This window comes from Manacus candei, unplaced genomic scaffold (assembly GCF_025592945.1).
Source record: "Manacus candei isolate 608988 ecotype Guabito, Panama unplaced genomic scaffold, ASM2559294v1 h1tg000052l, whole genome shotgun sequence".
Classification (NCBI taxonomy): Eukaryota; Metazoa; Chordata; class Aves; order Passeriformes; family Pipridae; genus Manacus; species Manacus candei.
This window is the reverse complement of record NW_026138100.1, coordinates 4,557,857-4,572,257: the sequence shown is the minus strand read 5'-3', so window position 1 is coordinate 4,572,257 and position 14,401 is coordinate 4,557,857. Positions and strand designations below refer to the sequence as shown.

General features: G+C 37.9%; 1 protein-coding gene across 1 annotated transcript in view; it reads left to right on the top strand.

Annotated features, from left to right (window-relative positions):
• The window catches only part of ESR1 (estrogen receptor 1), a 153,992-nt gene that overhangs the window by 131,232 nt on the left and 8,359 nt on the right, over positions 1–14,401 (top strand). Inside the window, 2 exon segments of the mRNA XM_051801657.1 lie at positions 1,633–1,771; positions 12,709–12,842. Of these exon segments, the coding sequence (XP_051657617.1) occupies positions 1,633–1,771; positions 12,709–12,842 (273 nt within the window).

The following is a 14,401-nucleotide window of genomic DNA, read 5'->3' as shown; positions in this document are numbered from 1 at the left end:
CAGGCTGTTTGGTGACTCAGACAAATGCCATTCCATCAGTCTTTGAAGTCTGAAAATTGTATTTGGTAATAAAGGGGAAATACAGGAAAAGGCAATTATTTTTTCTCCTATTGTTACCACTTTCATAAAAACAGCAGGTAATGTAACTGTCTAAATTCACTTCTAATGATTGATAGGTGGGTTTTATTTCAGATATGTCAAAGCTATTACCTTTTTTTGAATGATTCTTTGTGAATAGATCGATTAGTTCTCTCAGATATTTTCATTAAAAATAATTATATCAACAACTGTTTTACCAAACATAACAGTATTTTTAAAGTTATTGTGAACTGTATTTTTTTTCTTCTCTACCTCTTTGTTATTTGAAAAATGTATTTCATAGCACAACACTTATCTTTAAAAACACGTGCCTTTTTTCTTCCTTTTTCTCAAGATAGCACTTGAGACTATGTCAGGTATATTCCTCAAATATACCTGATTTAGTATATACCTCTAGAGAGGACACAACACAGAAGGAAAATCCTACCATTTACTGGACTGGTAAGGTAGTTTACCCTCTAACCTCTATTCTGAAGAATAATAATGGTAAATAATAATTACCAAATAAGAAAAAATATGGCAAAATTTATATAATAATGTGTTACCCTCATAACACTGAGGAAAAGATAAATAAGATCTCTTTTAAGGGAACTTCTACACATTTCAATTTAGGAAGTTCCTTCTAATTTCAAGGAATTAGTTATGCAAGGTTTAATGAATTGAACTGTACAATCTCCCCTTTGGATTGAAGGTAACATTCACGAAAAGTTAGAAACTCAAATAGAGAATAATACAATCTGTTCCATGTAATGAACACAGGAAGGACCACTGTGATTATGTTTTCATATCTACCTTCATCATTATTCTTTCATATTAGTATTTTTTAGTATTGTTATAAACAATCTTTTAATTTTGCATTCATTGTTTCCAGTGTTTAAATACAGAGAAAGAGAGGTCACGTCCTTCCTCCGGGTGCTATATACCAATAGAAATATAAACAAGTGTTTCATCAGTGAATTCTGAATGCAGTGATCAGCATTTGCTTACTAGTTTATTTGAAATGCTATATCTGGGCCCTCTTCCACACAAGTACAGCACTTGCAGTATGATGAATTGTTCATGAGTCTATAAAACAGCATTCCACCAGGAAAATTGGTCTGGGTGACAGCTAATTAGAGCTGTCATTTAATTTTGTAAGGCATTTTTCTATTTTACCTCCATCATGCCCCAAGCAACATGGCACTGTGGTGGAGAGATGCCCCTTTCTACAGTGTGCACCTGGCTTCCCAGGCCACTGGTGATAGGTGTGGGGATAGAGATGCTGTCCTGGCTCTTGCTCTGCTTTTGGCAAAGGGTACAGCTGGGACACAAAGAGTGTCAGAAAATACTGACTGTTCTGTAGGATGGAATAATTATTAGGATGGATCTAGTAACAGACAAAACTCAACCCAAAATGAAAAGAGAAAAAATGTCTCTTTTATTGCTCTTTTTGGTTATCCAGCTTTAATGCACTTTTTAACCTGGTTCTCTGAATAATGTTGTTCCACTTACAAAACCTGGAGTGTTTTTACTGTCTCCTATTTATTCTTTCAGGATTTGTGGATTTAACACTCCATGATCAGGTTCATCTACTGGAATGTGCTTGGTTAGAGATACTGATGATCGGCTTAGTCTGGCGCTCCATGGAACACCCAGGAAAGCTTTTATTTGCACCTAACCTATTACTGGACAGGTCAGTCTGCATGTTGCTGTGAATTATTTACATTAATTTATTGCTACTGCAATCAGATTAATTTTTAGCTCATAGTCATCTCACCAATACTACCGTTTGACAGTACTTCATGTTCAAGCAGGCTTATAGTAAGTGAAACTGGAAAAGGAACTCTGAAAAATGTGGAAATGCTCTGGAATGTGATGCTGGTCATTTATTAGACAAGTAACACATCTGAAATTCATCTGCTGGTTGAAGGGCTTTCTTTCAAAGGCAGCAGTAAATGCCTCCTATAATCTGTATTGTTTGTTGCAAAACTAATTAAAATTAAAATTAAATACTCAACACTAATCACTTTAATTCAGATACTTATTTTTGCTTACCTAAAATCTTCCTAGTTTTTCTTAGTTAGAATGGATTTATCCAAGCAGCCAGCCAAAATTTTGCATGAAAATCCTTAGTCTCAATTGCAATCTTATTTATTTATAGAGAAAACATTAAGTTTTGGATTTTTTTCCGTGAAAACTGGAGTCAAATATATCAAACACATACCTGCTTGCTTCCCTAAGCCTTTTCTAGCCAGTCTTGCTAATATACTCTGGGTATTTCTGAGAGAGAAAAATATGCATCTCTGCTGTACAAGAATATCCTGTAATTTTGGCTGGCAGTCTTCACAATAAAAGAAGAAAGATTGATAATTTAAAACATATTTGCTAGATATCTTAATGCAAACTCAAGTTCTCTCTTGCTTAGTCATGGGAAAAATGTCATGAAAATATTTCAGTTAAAATTTTCAGAAAAAGTTAGTTAGGATATAGTCATCTTAGCTATTGGTACTCTTCTTAATTGAAGGCTACTGCCCACACAGCAGAGTTGGAAGGAGAGAGCTTATGTGTGCACACTGATCACTTCAGGGCAGAGTTTGGCATCCTGTGGCAATTTGGGAGTGGAGGAAGAGCTGAGCTGAGAAGACAGAGAGTAGTACAGTGAGGCAGATAAGAGCTGGGCAAGCTTCTGATCGCATCATGTATCTGCAGGGGCAGTGAGATACAGCAGAGGGGTGGCAAAAGAAGGTCAAGGACAGTGCCTCCAGCTACTGCAACCATTAGCTGTGTAAATTAATCAAAATGCTTAATAGCAGAAAAATGTCTTTTGATCAACTTGCTCTCTTAACTACGAGGTGCTGAGTTTTCGTGGTTGCCTTTGTGTGGTGTTAGTCCTTTGATTCCCCTGTCCACTCTTTGCAAAAAAATCAGATTTATTTTTACTGTTTTAGTAAAATAAAATTGATAATGCCTAACAGCATAAAATATAATATTTTATAGTATAGAGAAGTATTTGTTAGGAAAAACTCTATTCTGCTTGTGTAAGCACATGGTCTCTGAGCTATAGAACTACAGATATGTATAAAATACATTCTCATTTTATGTACAGAAAATATCTGCTCACCTAAATGTAAATATAGTTTTCACAAAAAAACCCCAAAACAACAGCTTTAAAATAATTTTAAGTGAACATAAGAAGTAAAATGTACTACTTTAGGAATATAAGTGTAGTGTTTTATTGAAAACTACTGTAAGTTGCAATATAATTTCCAAAGACCAAGACAGTTGTTTCACATTACACAATACAGAGAGAAAAAACTGAAAAATGAAGAGAAAGCTGTAAGAAAAAAATGAAAATTGAAGATCAGACATAGCCAGAATATAATTTTTCCTCATATTAGCCAGAGAAACACCTGAAAATTTGGTCTTCCTCAGTTAAAAATCCCCATGCTATGAGTAAAATGGAGTTTGAACAGTTGATTCACACAGTTTTAATTCAACTCTGTTGGATTAAAGAAAACAACTGCATGCAACTGGAATCACATATTACTTTAGAGCTCAAAAATGTTTTCTGACTTTCAAGCAAGACTTTCTAAAAATGTAGATCTATTACATTTTCTAATTTTCAAATAATAAGAATCACGTTTCTAAGTCATCATATGCTTGCCTCACTCTAATTGGTAGGGATATTTGGAGAAAATAGAATAATAAATTACTTGACTCTAGAGAGCACTGATATGCTAACTAGTAAAATAATTCTTGATTTACTAGTTAATTAATGCTAACAATATTTTGATGTGCTAACTTGACTTAGGCAAATTGCCTTTTGCGAATGTTATAGGGTAAAAGTGTATTGTTTGTTGAGTTTGAGAGGGCAGGACAGTCACTGATTCAAAACCTGTTTAACTCGATGGAGTCCTTCAACTGCCTCAAGTATTTGGGCAAATACCACAGTAGTATCAAAATTCATAGAATCATAGAATAACAAAATCACAGAATGGACCAAGGTTGAAGGGACCCACAAAGTTCATCAAGTTCAACTCCTGACCCTGCACAGGACCATCCCCCAGAGTCATGCCATGTGCCCAAGAGTATCATGCAAACATTTCTTGAACTCCGTCAGAATTGGTGCTGTGACCACTTCCCTGGGGAGCCTGTTCCTGTGCTCAACTAACCTCTGGGTGAAGAACACAACTTCAGGCCATTCCCTCTGGTTCTGTCGCTGGTCACCACAGAGAAGAGATCAGTGCCCGCCCTTGCTCTTTCCCTTATGAGGAAGTTGTAGACTGCAATGAGATCTCCTCTCAGTCTCCTCTTGTCCAGGCTGAACAAACTAAATGACCTCAGCCACTCCTCATATGGCTTCCCCTCAAAGCCCTTCACCATATTTGTTGCCTTCCTTTGGACACTCTCTAAGAGCTTAATAACTTTCTTATATTGTGGTGCCCAAAACTGCACGCAATATTCAAGGTCAGGCCGCACCAGTGCAGAGCAGAGCGGGACAATCCCCTCCCTCGACTGGCTGGCGATGCGTTGCCTGATGCCCTGCAGGACATGGTTGACCCTCCTGGCTACCAGGGCACTGCTGACTCATATTCAACTTACCATCAACCAGGACCCCCAGGTCCTTTTTCTGTGGCACTGCTTTCCAGCATCTCATTCCCCCATGTGTAGGAACATCCAGGATTGTCCCATTACAGGTCCAGCACTTCCTCTTGTTGAACTTGGTTGGTGATTGCTCATTCCTCTGATCTGTCGGGATCTCTCTGCAGGGCCTCCCTGCCTTCAAGGGAGTCAACAGCTCCTCCCAGTTTTGTGTCATCTGCAAACTTGCTTAGTGTCCCTTCCAGTCCTACATTCAAGTCATTTATGAGGATGTTGAAAGAACAAGGCCTTACCAGTCTGATGTTACCCCATTAACTATTACTCTCCATGTTTGCTCCGTGAGCCAGTTGCTCATCCACCACATGATGTGTTTATCCAGCTGTGTGCTGGACATCTTGTCCAGAAGGATCCTGCGAAAGACATCATTGAAAGCTTTGCTGAAATCTAAAAAGATTACATCAGCTGGCTTCCCTTGATCAACTAGGTGGGTTACCTTGTCATAGGAGGAAATCAGTTTTGGTAAGCAGGACTTTCCTCTCATGAAGCTGTGCTGGCAGTGACCAATGACTGTGTTGTATTTCAGATGTTTTTCAATATTTCCTGAATAATCTTCTCCATAACTTTACCAGGCACTGAAGTGAGACCGACAGGCCTGTAGTTTCCAAAGTCCTCCTTCTTGCTCTTCTTGAAAACTGGGACAACATTTGCTGTCTTTCAGCCGGCTGGGACCTATCAGGATCCCCAAGACCTCTCAAAAATCATTGAGAGAGGTTTCGTTATGACATCAGCTAGGTCTTTGAGGATTCTTGGATGAATCCCATCAGGCCTCATAGATTTGCAGGGATCCAGCTGGAGCAGCAGATCCTGTACAGTTTCAGGATTGACTGGGAGCTGATCATTCTCACAGTCATGGTCCACCGGCTCAGGGCACTGAAACCCCCTTGGTCCATCATCCGTGTTGAAGACAGAGACAAAGAAAGTGTTGAACACCTCTGCCTTGTCTCTGTCCCTGTTTGTGAGGTGACCATCCTCATCCTGTAATGAGCCAATTATATTTCTGTACTGCCTCTTGCCATTAATGTATTTGAAAAAGCTCTTTTCATTGTCCCCCACATTTCTGGCCAGCTTCAGTTCCAGTTGAGCTTTGTTGATCTAAATAATGAAATAATCTGATTGAATGGCTACAATAATGGAAAAGATGAATGCTGTAGTATAATTTCTTTTGATCTGTTCTTCTCTCCTTACTCTTCAGCATGTTCTTTACAGGTTTCAGTGTTTTCATCCACTGCATTCTGTCCTGAAACCACATCACACTTTCCCTGTAACAGGGATCTATATAATGAAAAAGAATCTGTGGTTAACAGCATTTGCAAATGTTAACTTAGCTACTGTCTAGAAGCCTGTCACCAACTGCAGATGGTAAAACCCAGATCTCTCTCTAACGTGTGTTTTTCTGTATTTAGTGGAAATTCAGTATTGTTAATATGGAGCTTTACCATATTTTGCTCATACCTCTCTATCTCTCTGACCTTTCGGTGGCAGACATCTCTCTGATTTGGACATCCCTTTCATTTTTCACATTCAGGCTTCTCCTGATTCTAACAGAATCTTTCTGTTAACAATCTTGGAAGATAGGTAGTAATTTGTACATTTATACATAAAGCTCAGGTCACATCAAATCTTATTTTGCAACTTCTTTATTTTTTGGCTAGATAAGTACAGTCTTATCTTGTTAATATCTGTCTGAAACACCATAAAAATAACATTCTAATTGTGCTCTTTTTTGAATAAAAGTGATTTTTTTCCTCCCAGCTCACTCCTCCTACTTGGGTCATGCTACACATATGCTTATCTTGTCTCTGAAGATCTTTTAGAGACTATCTTTTCATATTCCATGAGAGCCTACTTGTTACATTTTCAAATATATACCTCTTTAATTTTCCTATGCAACAGTTCACAGTTGGAAGACCCCTTGAAAATATCCGTAAAGCAGCCCTTTGTTATTAATTCTAAGTTCCTTCTGAAAATTTTGCTTTGCCTATAAGAAATAACTACTCAACAATTAAGCTGCCAGTATGTGTAGATTGCTGTCATCTCTGTGGATGAATATCCTCACATTATCTCTTTCTGTTCCCACTCTGCATTGTAATCAGACAGTGTATTTTGTGGGGTAATGCACTCTTTCTTATTCTGTTAATGTACTATGCAGACACTTGAGTCTTGGTTCAAAATCAGGAATTTTAACAGTCTGCCAATTACACATAACTGGTACATTTTTACAGTGTACAACTGATGCTATTAAAAATGCTCAAATGACAATAATTATAGATTAGAAAAACAGGCTTAATCAGGAAATAAAATGGCACACTCACGGTACTTGCAATTAATGTACAGTACCTGATAAAATCAAAGAAAGCCCAGGATAAATGGGCTTTTGAAAGTGAGTATATTGTATAAGGCAGATTTAGAAGTAGAAGGTTTAGGTTTCTGGTGGGACAAACCAGATGTTTCCTGTCTGGAGGGTTCCCAAGAACCAGGCTTTAAAAATGTCATTAGACCAGGGCTGATATTTGTCAGGCCTGACAAAAGGCTGTTTATAATTTTGAAGAAAATGTAGTGTTTCTTCAGGAATAAGAAAGTCATATTTTATTATATTTTTAAAGGATTCGTTGCATTCAGATATCATGCTGTTCATAGCTTACTCAAAGGCTCTAAATATCACAGAATCAACTAGGTTGGAAAAGACCTCTGAGATCATCGAGTCCAACCTATGACCCAACACCACCTTGTCAATTAGACCATGGCACTAAGTGCCGCATCCAGTCTCTTCTTAAATACCTCCAGGGACAGTGAATCCACCAACTCTCTGGGCAGTGCAATGTCTGATCAGTCTCTCTGTAAAGAACTTCCTAATGTCTAACCTAAACCTCCCCTGGCATAGCTTAACACCATGCCCTCTTGTCCTACTGCTGGTTGCCTGGGAGAAGAGACCAACCCCCACCTGGCTACAACCTCCTTTCAGGTAGTTGTAGAGAGTGATGAGGTCTCCCCTGAACCTGCTCTTCTCCGGGCTAAACAACCCCAGTTCCCTCAGCTGCTCCTCATAGGGCTTGTGCTCCAGTCCCTTCACCAGCCTAGTTGCACTTCTTTGAACACTCTCCAGCACCTCAATACCCTTCCTAAACTGAGGGGCCCAGAACTGGACACGGTACTCAAGGTATGGCCTAACTAGTGCTGAGTAGAGGGGCAGAATCACTTCCCTGCTCCTGCTGGCCATACTGTTCCTGATCCAGGCCAGGATGCCATTGGCCTTCTTGGCCACCTGGGCACACTGCTGGCTCATGTTCAGCTTCCTGTCAATCCAAACTCTCAGGTCTCTTTCTGCCTGGCTGCTCTCCAGCCACTCTGTCCCCAGCCTGTAGCACTGCAGGGGGTTGTTGTGGCCAAAGTGCAGAAATGGGCGCTTGGTCTTGTTAAACATCATACCATTGGATTCAGCCCATCTATCCATCCTGTCCAGGTCCGTCTGCAGAGCCCTCCTACCCTCCAGCAGGTTGACACTCCTCTCCAACTTGGCATCATCTGCAAATTTGCTGACAGTGGACTCAATCTCCTCACCCAGATCATCAGAAAAGATATCAAACATAATTTTAAAGAAGCTTGTGATGGAAATAGCTTACTTGCTGACTGAGATGGATGACTTCTCATCTGAAATGCTCAGTATCAGCAAAATGGGAAATGCAATGCTGCATTTTAAAAAGGTGGGTGGAACTTCTGCCCATTAAGCCTGGTGACCACTGTAAGAAAACTGGTGGGATGCCATCTGAAGAAGAAAATTTTCTGAAATGTGAATAAATATGACATAGTTATAAAGAGTCACCATGCATTTTGTAAGAGGAAGCCATGAATACATTGAAGTCCTTTTAAAAAAAATAACAAGCAAGTAGATGTGGGAGATCTTGTTCGGTAACCAAAAAGTATTAAACAAGTTCCAAATTTTATGTAGACAAATGTGAACTGATGCACATACGAGAAGAATAATCCTAATCTTCCTATTCAGCATTCCAGTTGATCTTTGTCTCTCACTGTTAACAGCAATCAGTTCTATGGAACCAGCAGCTCTTTGCTTGACAGCAGTTTAGAAGTAGAGACTGCAATTTTCTTTCCCCCCAAGAGTCAACAGGAAATTGAAATAATACGGAGCATTGTTATTCCTCTGTTTAGTTCTGTGCTGCATCTGTACTTGGAAAACTCTGCCTTTCTGATTTTCCTTAACAGGAATATTAAAAGAATAGAAGAGGTACCCAGAGGTGTTGCATGGGCAATCAAATAGAGATACAAGCTTTGCTCCAAAGAATAACTAAATAAACTAACTTCTCTGCCTGTGATACTCATTAGAAGGGAAAAAATAAGATGATAGGAGTTGCATAAAGTCATGATCACGTTGAGAAGATGTGTGGTAATCCACAAGTTATTATCTCTTCCAATCTAGGACTAGAGGTAGTCACTCCAAATCGGCAGATCCAAGTGCCTATATGCTTAGCCCATAGCTAAACATACCTTTGATATGAGACAGTACTGCTGTCCTCATGTTGTTTTCTAATGTTATTTTCTTGTCATGATTGTAAAAAATGTCTTGCAGCAAGAAATCTGTCTAGGGACTTTTAAAATTTCGGTTAAATGCAGTCAGTATTTCCATGTTTCTATCAGGTTATTCCCTTCATTTTACAGAGAAAGCTAGTCTGTTTTTCAGGGTTGTTTTTAATTTGGGAACTTCTTCTCATCCTTCTCCAGTGCTTGATGGAGATTTTTCATTGTCTACGAATAAAAATTGAAGAATTTTCCTTTTACTGACTTTCATAATAAGCAATGGCAGAAGGCCATGGATCTCTTTAAACTGCAGCTAGCATGAATAGCAAAAAGAATTACAGCATTCCCTGTATGACAGAGTGGTTGAATAATTTATTGCTTTTGTGACTTTTTTTCTGAAAATTTCTTACTACATCTGAAAAGAATCTTTTAAGTTATTTATGCAGATGTTTTGATAGACAGAAAATTAGATACAATAGAAGAATATCAAGATGAAATCTGAATATGTTTTGCTTGTCCTTCAACTTGTAAAATGCTCCAGATGTCTGAGGGCATCACACTTGCCCATCACTTGAATAAAATGCACAACATTTCATTTGGTACTGTGTAATTGTGGATGTATTAATTACCATTGACTTATTAGAGAAATGGAAGCAAAGGAATCACAGGTGCTTGATTCAGAATGACTCTCTATTGACCTTCTGCTTGTATTTATTTCAAAGGGGAAAAGCCCATAGGTAATAAGTATGTCCAAATTTGCACTTCAAAAAAAATTTGAAAAACAATTGTGTATTTAATTTTCATCACATCTTTAATAGCAATAGATTCCATCCTGAAAACCCAACTCAAACAATTGTCTTATCATCAGGCTACTTACTTGATAGAGCTGAATGGATTAACTTGTACAGAGTTAGGTAGTATGTTGAAATAATTAAATTTCATCTTTCACTTTATGTTTGGATTTTGAGATGTATTATTATATTGTAGACCCCATAGAATGAAAAAAAAAATAAAAGAGACAGAATCATAAATGTTAAAACAATGAAAAATAAATGTCTTTTTGTCATGTCTTTACTGCATGTTTGAGCAAAATTTAAAGACTACCCAATTCTGTAACTGTAACTCTGTAACTCAAACAACTGAAATGTAAATCAGGAAGACACTTCCAGAGTCTGGGGAGGTTCTGGGTAGTGCTTAAAGTGATGAACTCTGAAAAAAAAAAAAAAAAGAAACAAAGAAACCCCTCTTATTATGATCTTCAAAATTTTCAGTTGATAGAAGAAGATCCCTTGGGGAACTTGTACGCACAGGATAGAATTTTTCAGAGAAAATGAAATAATTTCTGGATTCAAGATAGTCCCTGCATAACTTTTAAGAATGCTTGTTCATCTAGTCACTCTGACCTCAGAAATTCAGGCCCTAGTTCTAGGTCAGATTGTATTAGGATGCTGTTTAATTCCAAAATTAAACTTTCTTTGCATTTCTGATATGAAGAGAATTTTTCCCTAATGGAGAACCTTCATAATAATTTTCTAATCTAAACGTGTCAAATGTGACCAAAAAATAATATTAGTTTTCTTATAATTATTATAGCAGCATTTTAGGGATTTTTCCTGTCTGACATATTTGTGGATCCATTTCACATTATATTTAAAAAAAAAAAAAAGATACTTAGTTGCTGATTATTTATATGTTTCAGACCTGATTCACCACTGCTAAAATGTATAGTGTACTACTCTTGCTCTGTCTGCCTAGGTGGATGATTCTCTGTTGATCTAGTCAGGAAAGACTACTTGGCTCTGAGGGCAGGGGTCAAAAGGATGGAAGCCCAGGTGGTCCAGTCCTCTGGGGCCACTAAGGAGAAAGGGCTTGAGGCAGAATGCACATATCCTGTAGATCAGCAGCTGGTTGCATAGCTGGTGTCAGCAATGGGGATTCAACGTTTTTAATCATGCAACTTGCTCTGAGGATCAAGGATGTTTAGGGGGAGATGGGATCAGCATTATAAAGTGGGGCACAAGCATAATTTCCACAGACTGGCCAACATGGTGAGGGACCTTTAAACCAGGATGATGTGTACAGGAGAGACATAATCAACAAAATATTTTAGTGGTAAATAAAATATTCTGTGCAAGCGTGTGCATGCACAGAAATACAGAAATGTCTGCAGAACAACATGATGGGGGAATAATTTTTTTGGGAATTCATCACAGCTGGATGCTTTCTGAGCCAGCAATGCTCCCCTCGCAGACTGCATTAGGAAAAGCATTAGCAGCAGCTAAAGGTAGGTGATACTCACTGCTCAGCCTTGCTGATGCAAATCTGGAGTGCTGTGTCCAATTCTGAGCTACCCAGTAAAAGACAGACATGCACATACTGGAGTGAGGCCAGTGAAGGGTCACAAAAATGATTAATGGACTGGAATATATGGAACATATCCCCTATAAGGAGAGGCTGAGAAGACTCAGATCTGATTAATGTGTATAAATACCTGATGGAAGGGGGAGGTAAAGGAGACAGTGGAAGATTCACCTCAGTGACAGAAGAGGTTTTGGGGTCTCAGTCCTTGGAGATACTAAAAATCCAACAAGATATGGGCCTGAGCAAGGCCATTGAACTAGATGATTTTCAGATAACCTACCAATATTAGCAGCTTTGGTATTCTGTGGCTAACTCTAGATGCAAATCACTTTAAACCAGATTTTTAATTATTTTTTTTCATCAATGTCTGTTAATAGAACTAGCTTATATAGAATAATTTATATAAATATAAATAAATGTGCATAAATGTATATAAGGATCATTATTGTTAAATAATGCACATAGTACTTTTATGCAGTCATTTAAGACCTTTAATTCAACTGCTCTAACTTTCCTAAACATTTCCCAATAGCCAAGTGTTAAGGATTCTTCTGAGAACACATTCTGACACTTTGCAGGAAACAAGCTTTTGCTGTCCTGTTTTTAGTAAGATGAGAGTGCACAAAGACAACAGCATGATGGTGGGATAAGGATAATTTTCAAATCTATTGCTTAATTTGTCCTCCAGGAAAGTTATCTAGGGCTTCCTAGATAGGTCTTCCTATCAACTAAACACATAGCTGTTAAGATGTGATAATATTATCAGCTTATGTTAGAAAGGTAGGAGGCAATTTAGGAGAACTGGAGATTACTACTTCAAATAGGTTTGTTGGTTGACAAATAACCTAGATAATAAAAGTATTTGATTAGAAACCTGTATTTCAAATATGCTGAGCTCCTGCAGCTCCCACTGATTTCAGTCGAGCTGGATCTGCTGCCTAACTCTGAAAATAAAGCAGAAATTTCTAAGTCATTCCTGCACCCATGAATACCTCAAGATAGGTATCTAACTTCACCTAAAGTACTTTACCTAAAGAGATACTGGTTTTTTTTTCCTTATGGACTGTGTTCACACAGGAATCAAGGGAAATGTGTGGAGGGCATGGTGGAAATCTTTGACATGCTGCTGGCTACTGCTGCTCGGTTTCGCATGATGAACCTTCAAGGGGAGGAATTCGTGTGCCTTAAGTCCATCATCCTGCTCAATTCTGGTAAGCAGTGTGCTTTGCTGTCACTCGGGTAATTGTGGCTGCTTCTGCATGTGTTTGAATGCTGCTTGTTGTTAGTAGTGTTTTCATTTTGAGAGAGCGGCAATTGAAAGGGGGCTGTCAACATAGGTGCAGGCAGGACTGTCAGGCAGGGATGGAAGCAGTTCAGCCTGTTCAGTGATATAGATGGGACCCAGCAAATTAATGCAGTGAAGAGCTGACACACTGTATAGAGCTGATGCGGGCCGTAATCAGAGCAGTGTTTCAAACTAAATACTGGCAAGTCTTAAAACTTCGGTTACAAGACACTGGAGTAGCTGGAACCACACTTAGGTCATCCAAAGGTGTAAATCTACACCTTACTTAATTAGTGATGGAAAACTGAAAGGAAATAAGGGCAAAAATGTGACTGAGTTTATCAGAGTTTAGTTTATATTAAATTATAGGCATCTAAAATGAATGTCATTGCCTTCCGCTTCCTTAATGGTTAATAAATATTTTTTTTGGTTTTAAGTCTCATTCTGAAGTACACTTCAAAAATAGGTGACTAGATAACAAGTGTACGTATAGGTAAAAATATAAATATGGAAGGTTAGCTGACTTGAATTTTACATCAGCTGATTGAAACAAGCAAATTTAAGTCAAAGCATGTAACAGAAAATTTCTGTTGCACACCAGAGAACGCTTTTCGGTTTGAAATGAGAAAAAAACCCACAAACTATTTTCAAATGCAGAAATGAGACCCACAGTGTTCTCATCAAATTAGAGATATGTAAAATAATAATGTACACACCAAAAAAAATTTTAGACACCATTCTCTGTATAAGTTGTTACCTAATGACTAAAGATGCCAGAGTTTCCAAATGCTGAGGATTTACCCACGTTTTCTCCCCTTTCCTTTTGGATTTGAACTTGTAGATGGTACGACCCTCAAGACAAAACACATGTGGAGGGCTGTATGTCCTTTTTATCCAGTTGTCTATCAGATCTCTTGCCCAAGTTGCAGAAAAAACAAATCCAGGTAAATCCCAGCAGAGCCTAACTGTAAACGCAGCAGACTTTGCTTTATTGATGAAGCACTTCTTATGGAAATTTCTTATGGAAACTTGGATGTGGTCTCCTCAAAGTTGTAGCAAAATTACATGTTTAAAAAATCTAATATAAAAATGTTTTATTTAAGTTCTATGAGGTATTAATGTAGTTCAGGATTTGTTGTGGTTGTCACCAATTACAAAAAAGTAACACCTGAGGCAAGCACCTGGCATATTAGGAATAAAGGGGTGTTGTTTTTATCTTGGTTGTCAGGGTGCGACAATTGTAATTACTGTTTGACATTTTATTTTGCTTTTATTGCCCTGATAGTTACAACACAATATTTCCTAGAGTTAAATATTCTTCCTGGAAAGTGATGTTCCTCCAGAATTTTAGCTAATATGTTCAAAGGTAATTAACTTCTTAAGTAAGTATAGAATATGTAACTGATTTATAAAAATGTTAAATTTCAATTAGAAAAAATAGAATTGGAAGTTTGAATGAAACATATTAGACATTAATGTCTTGAA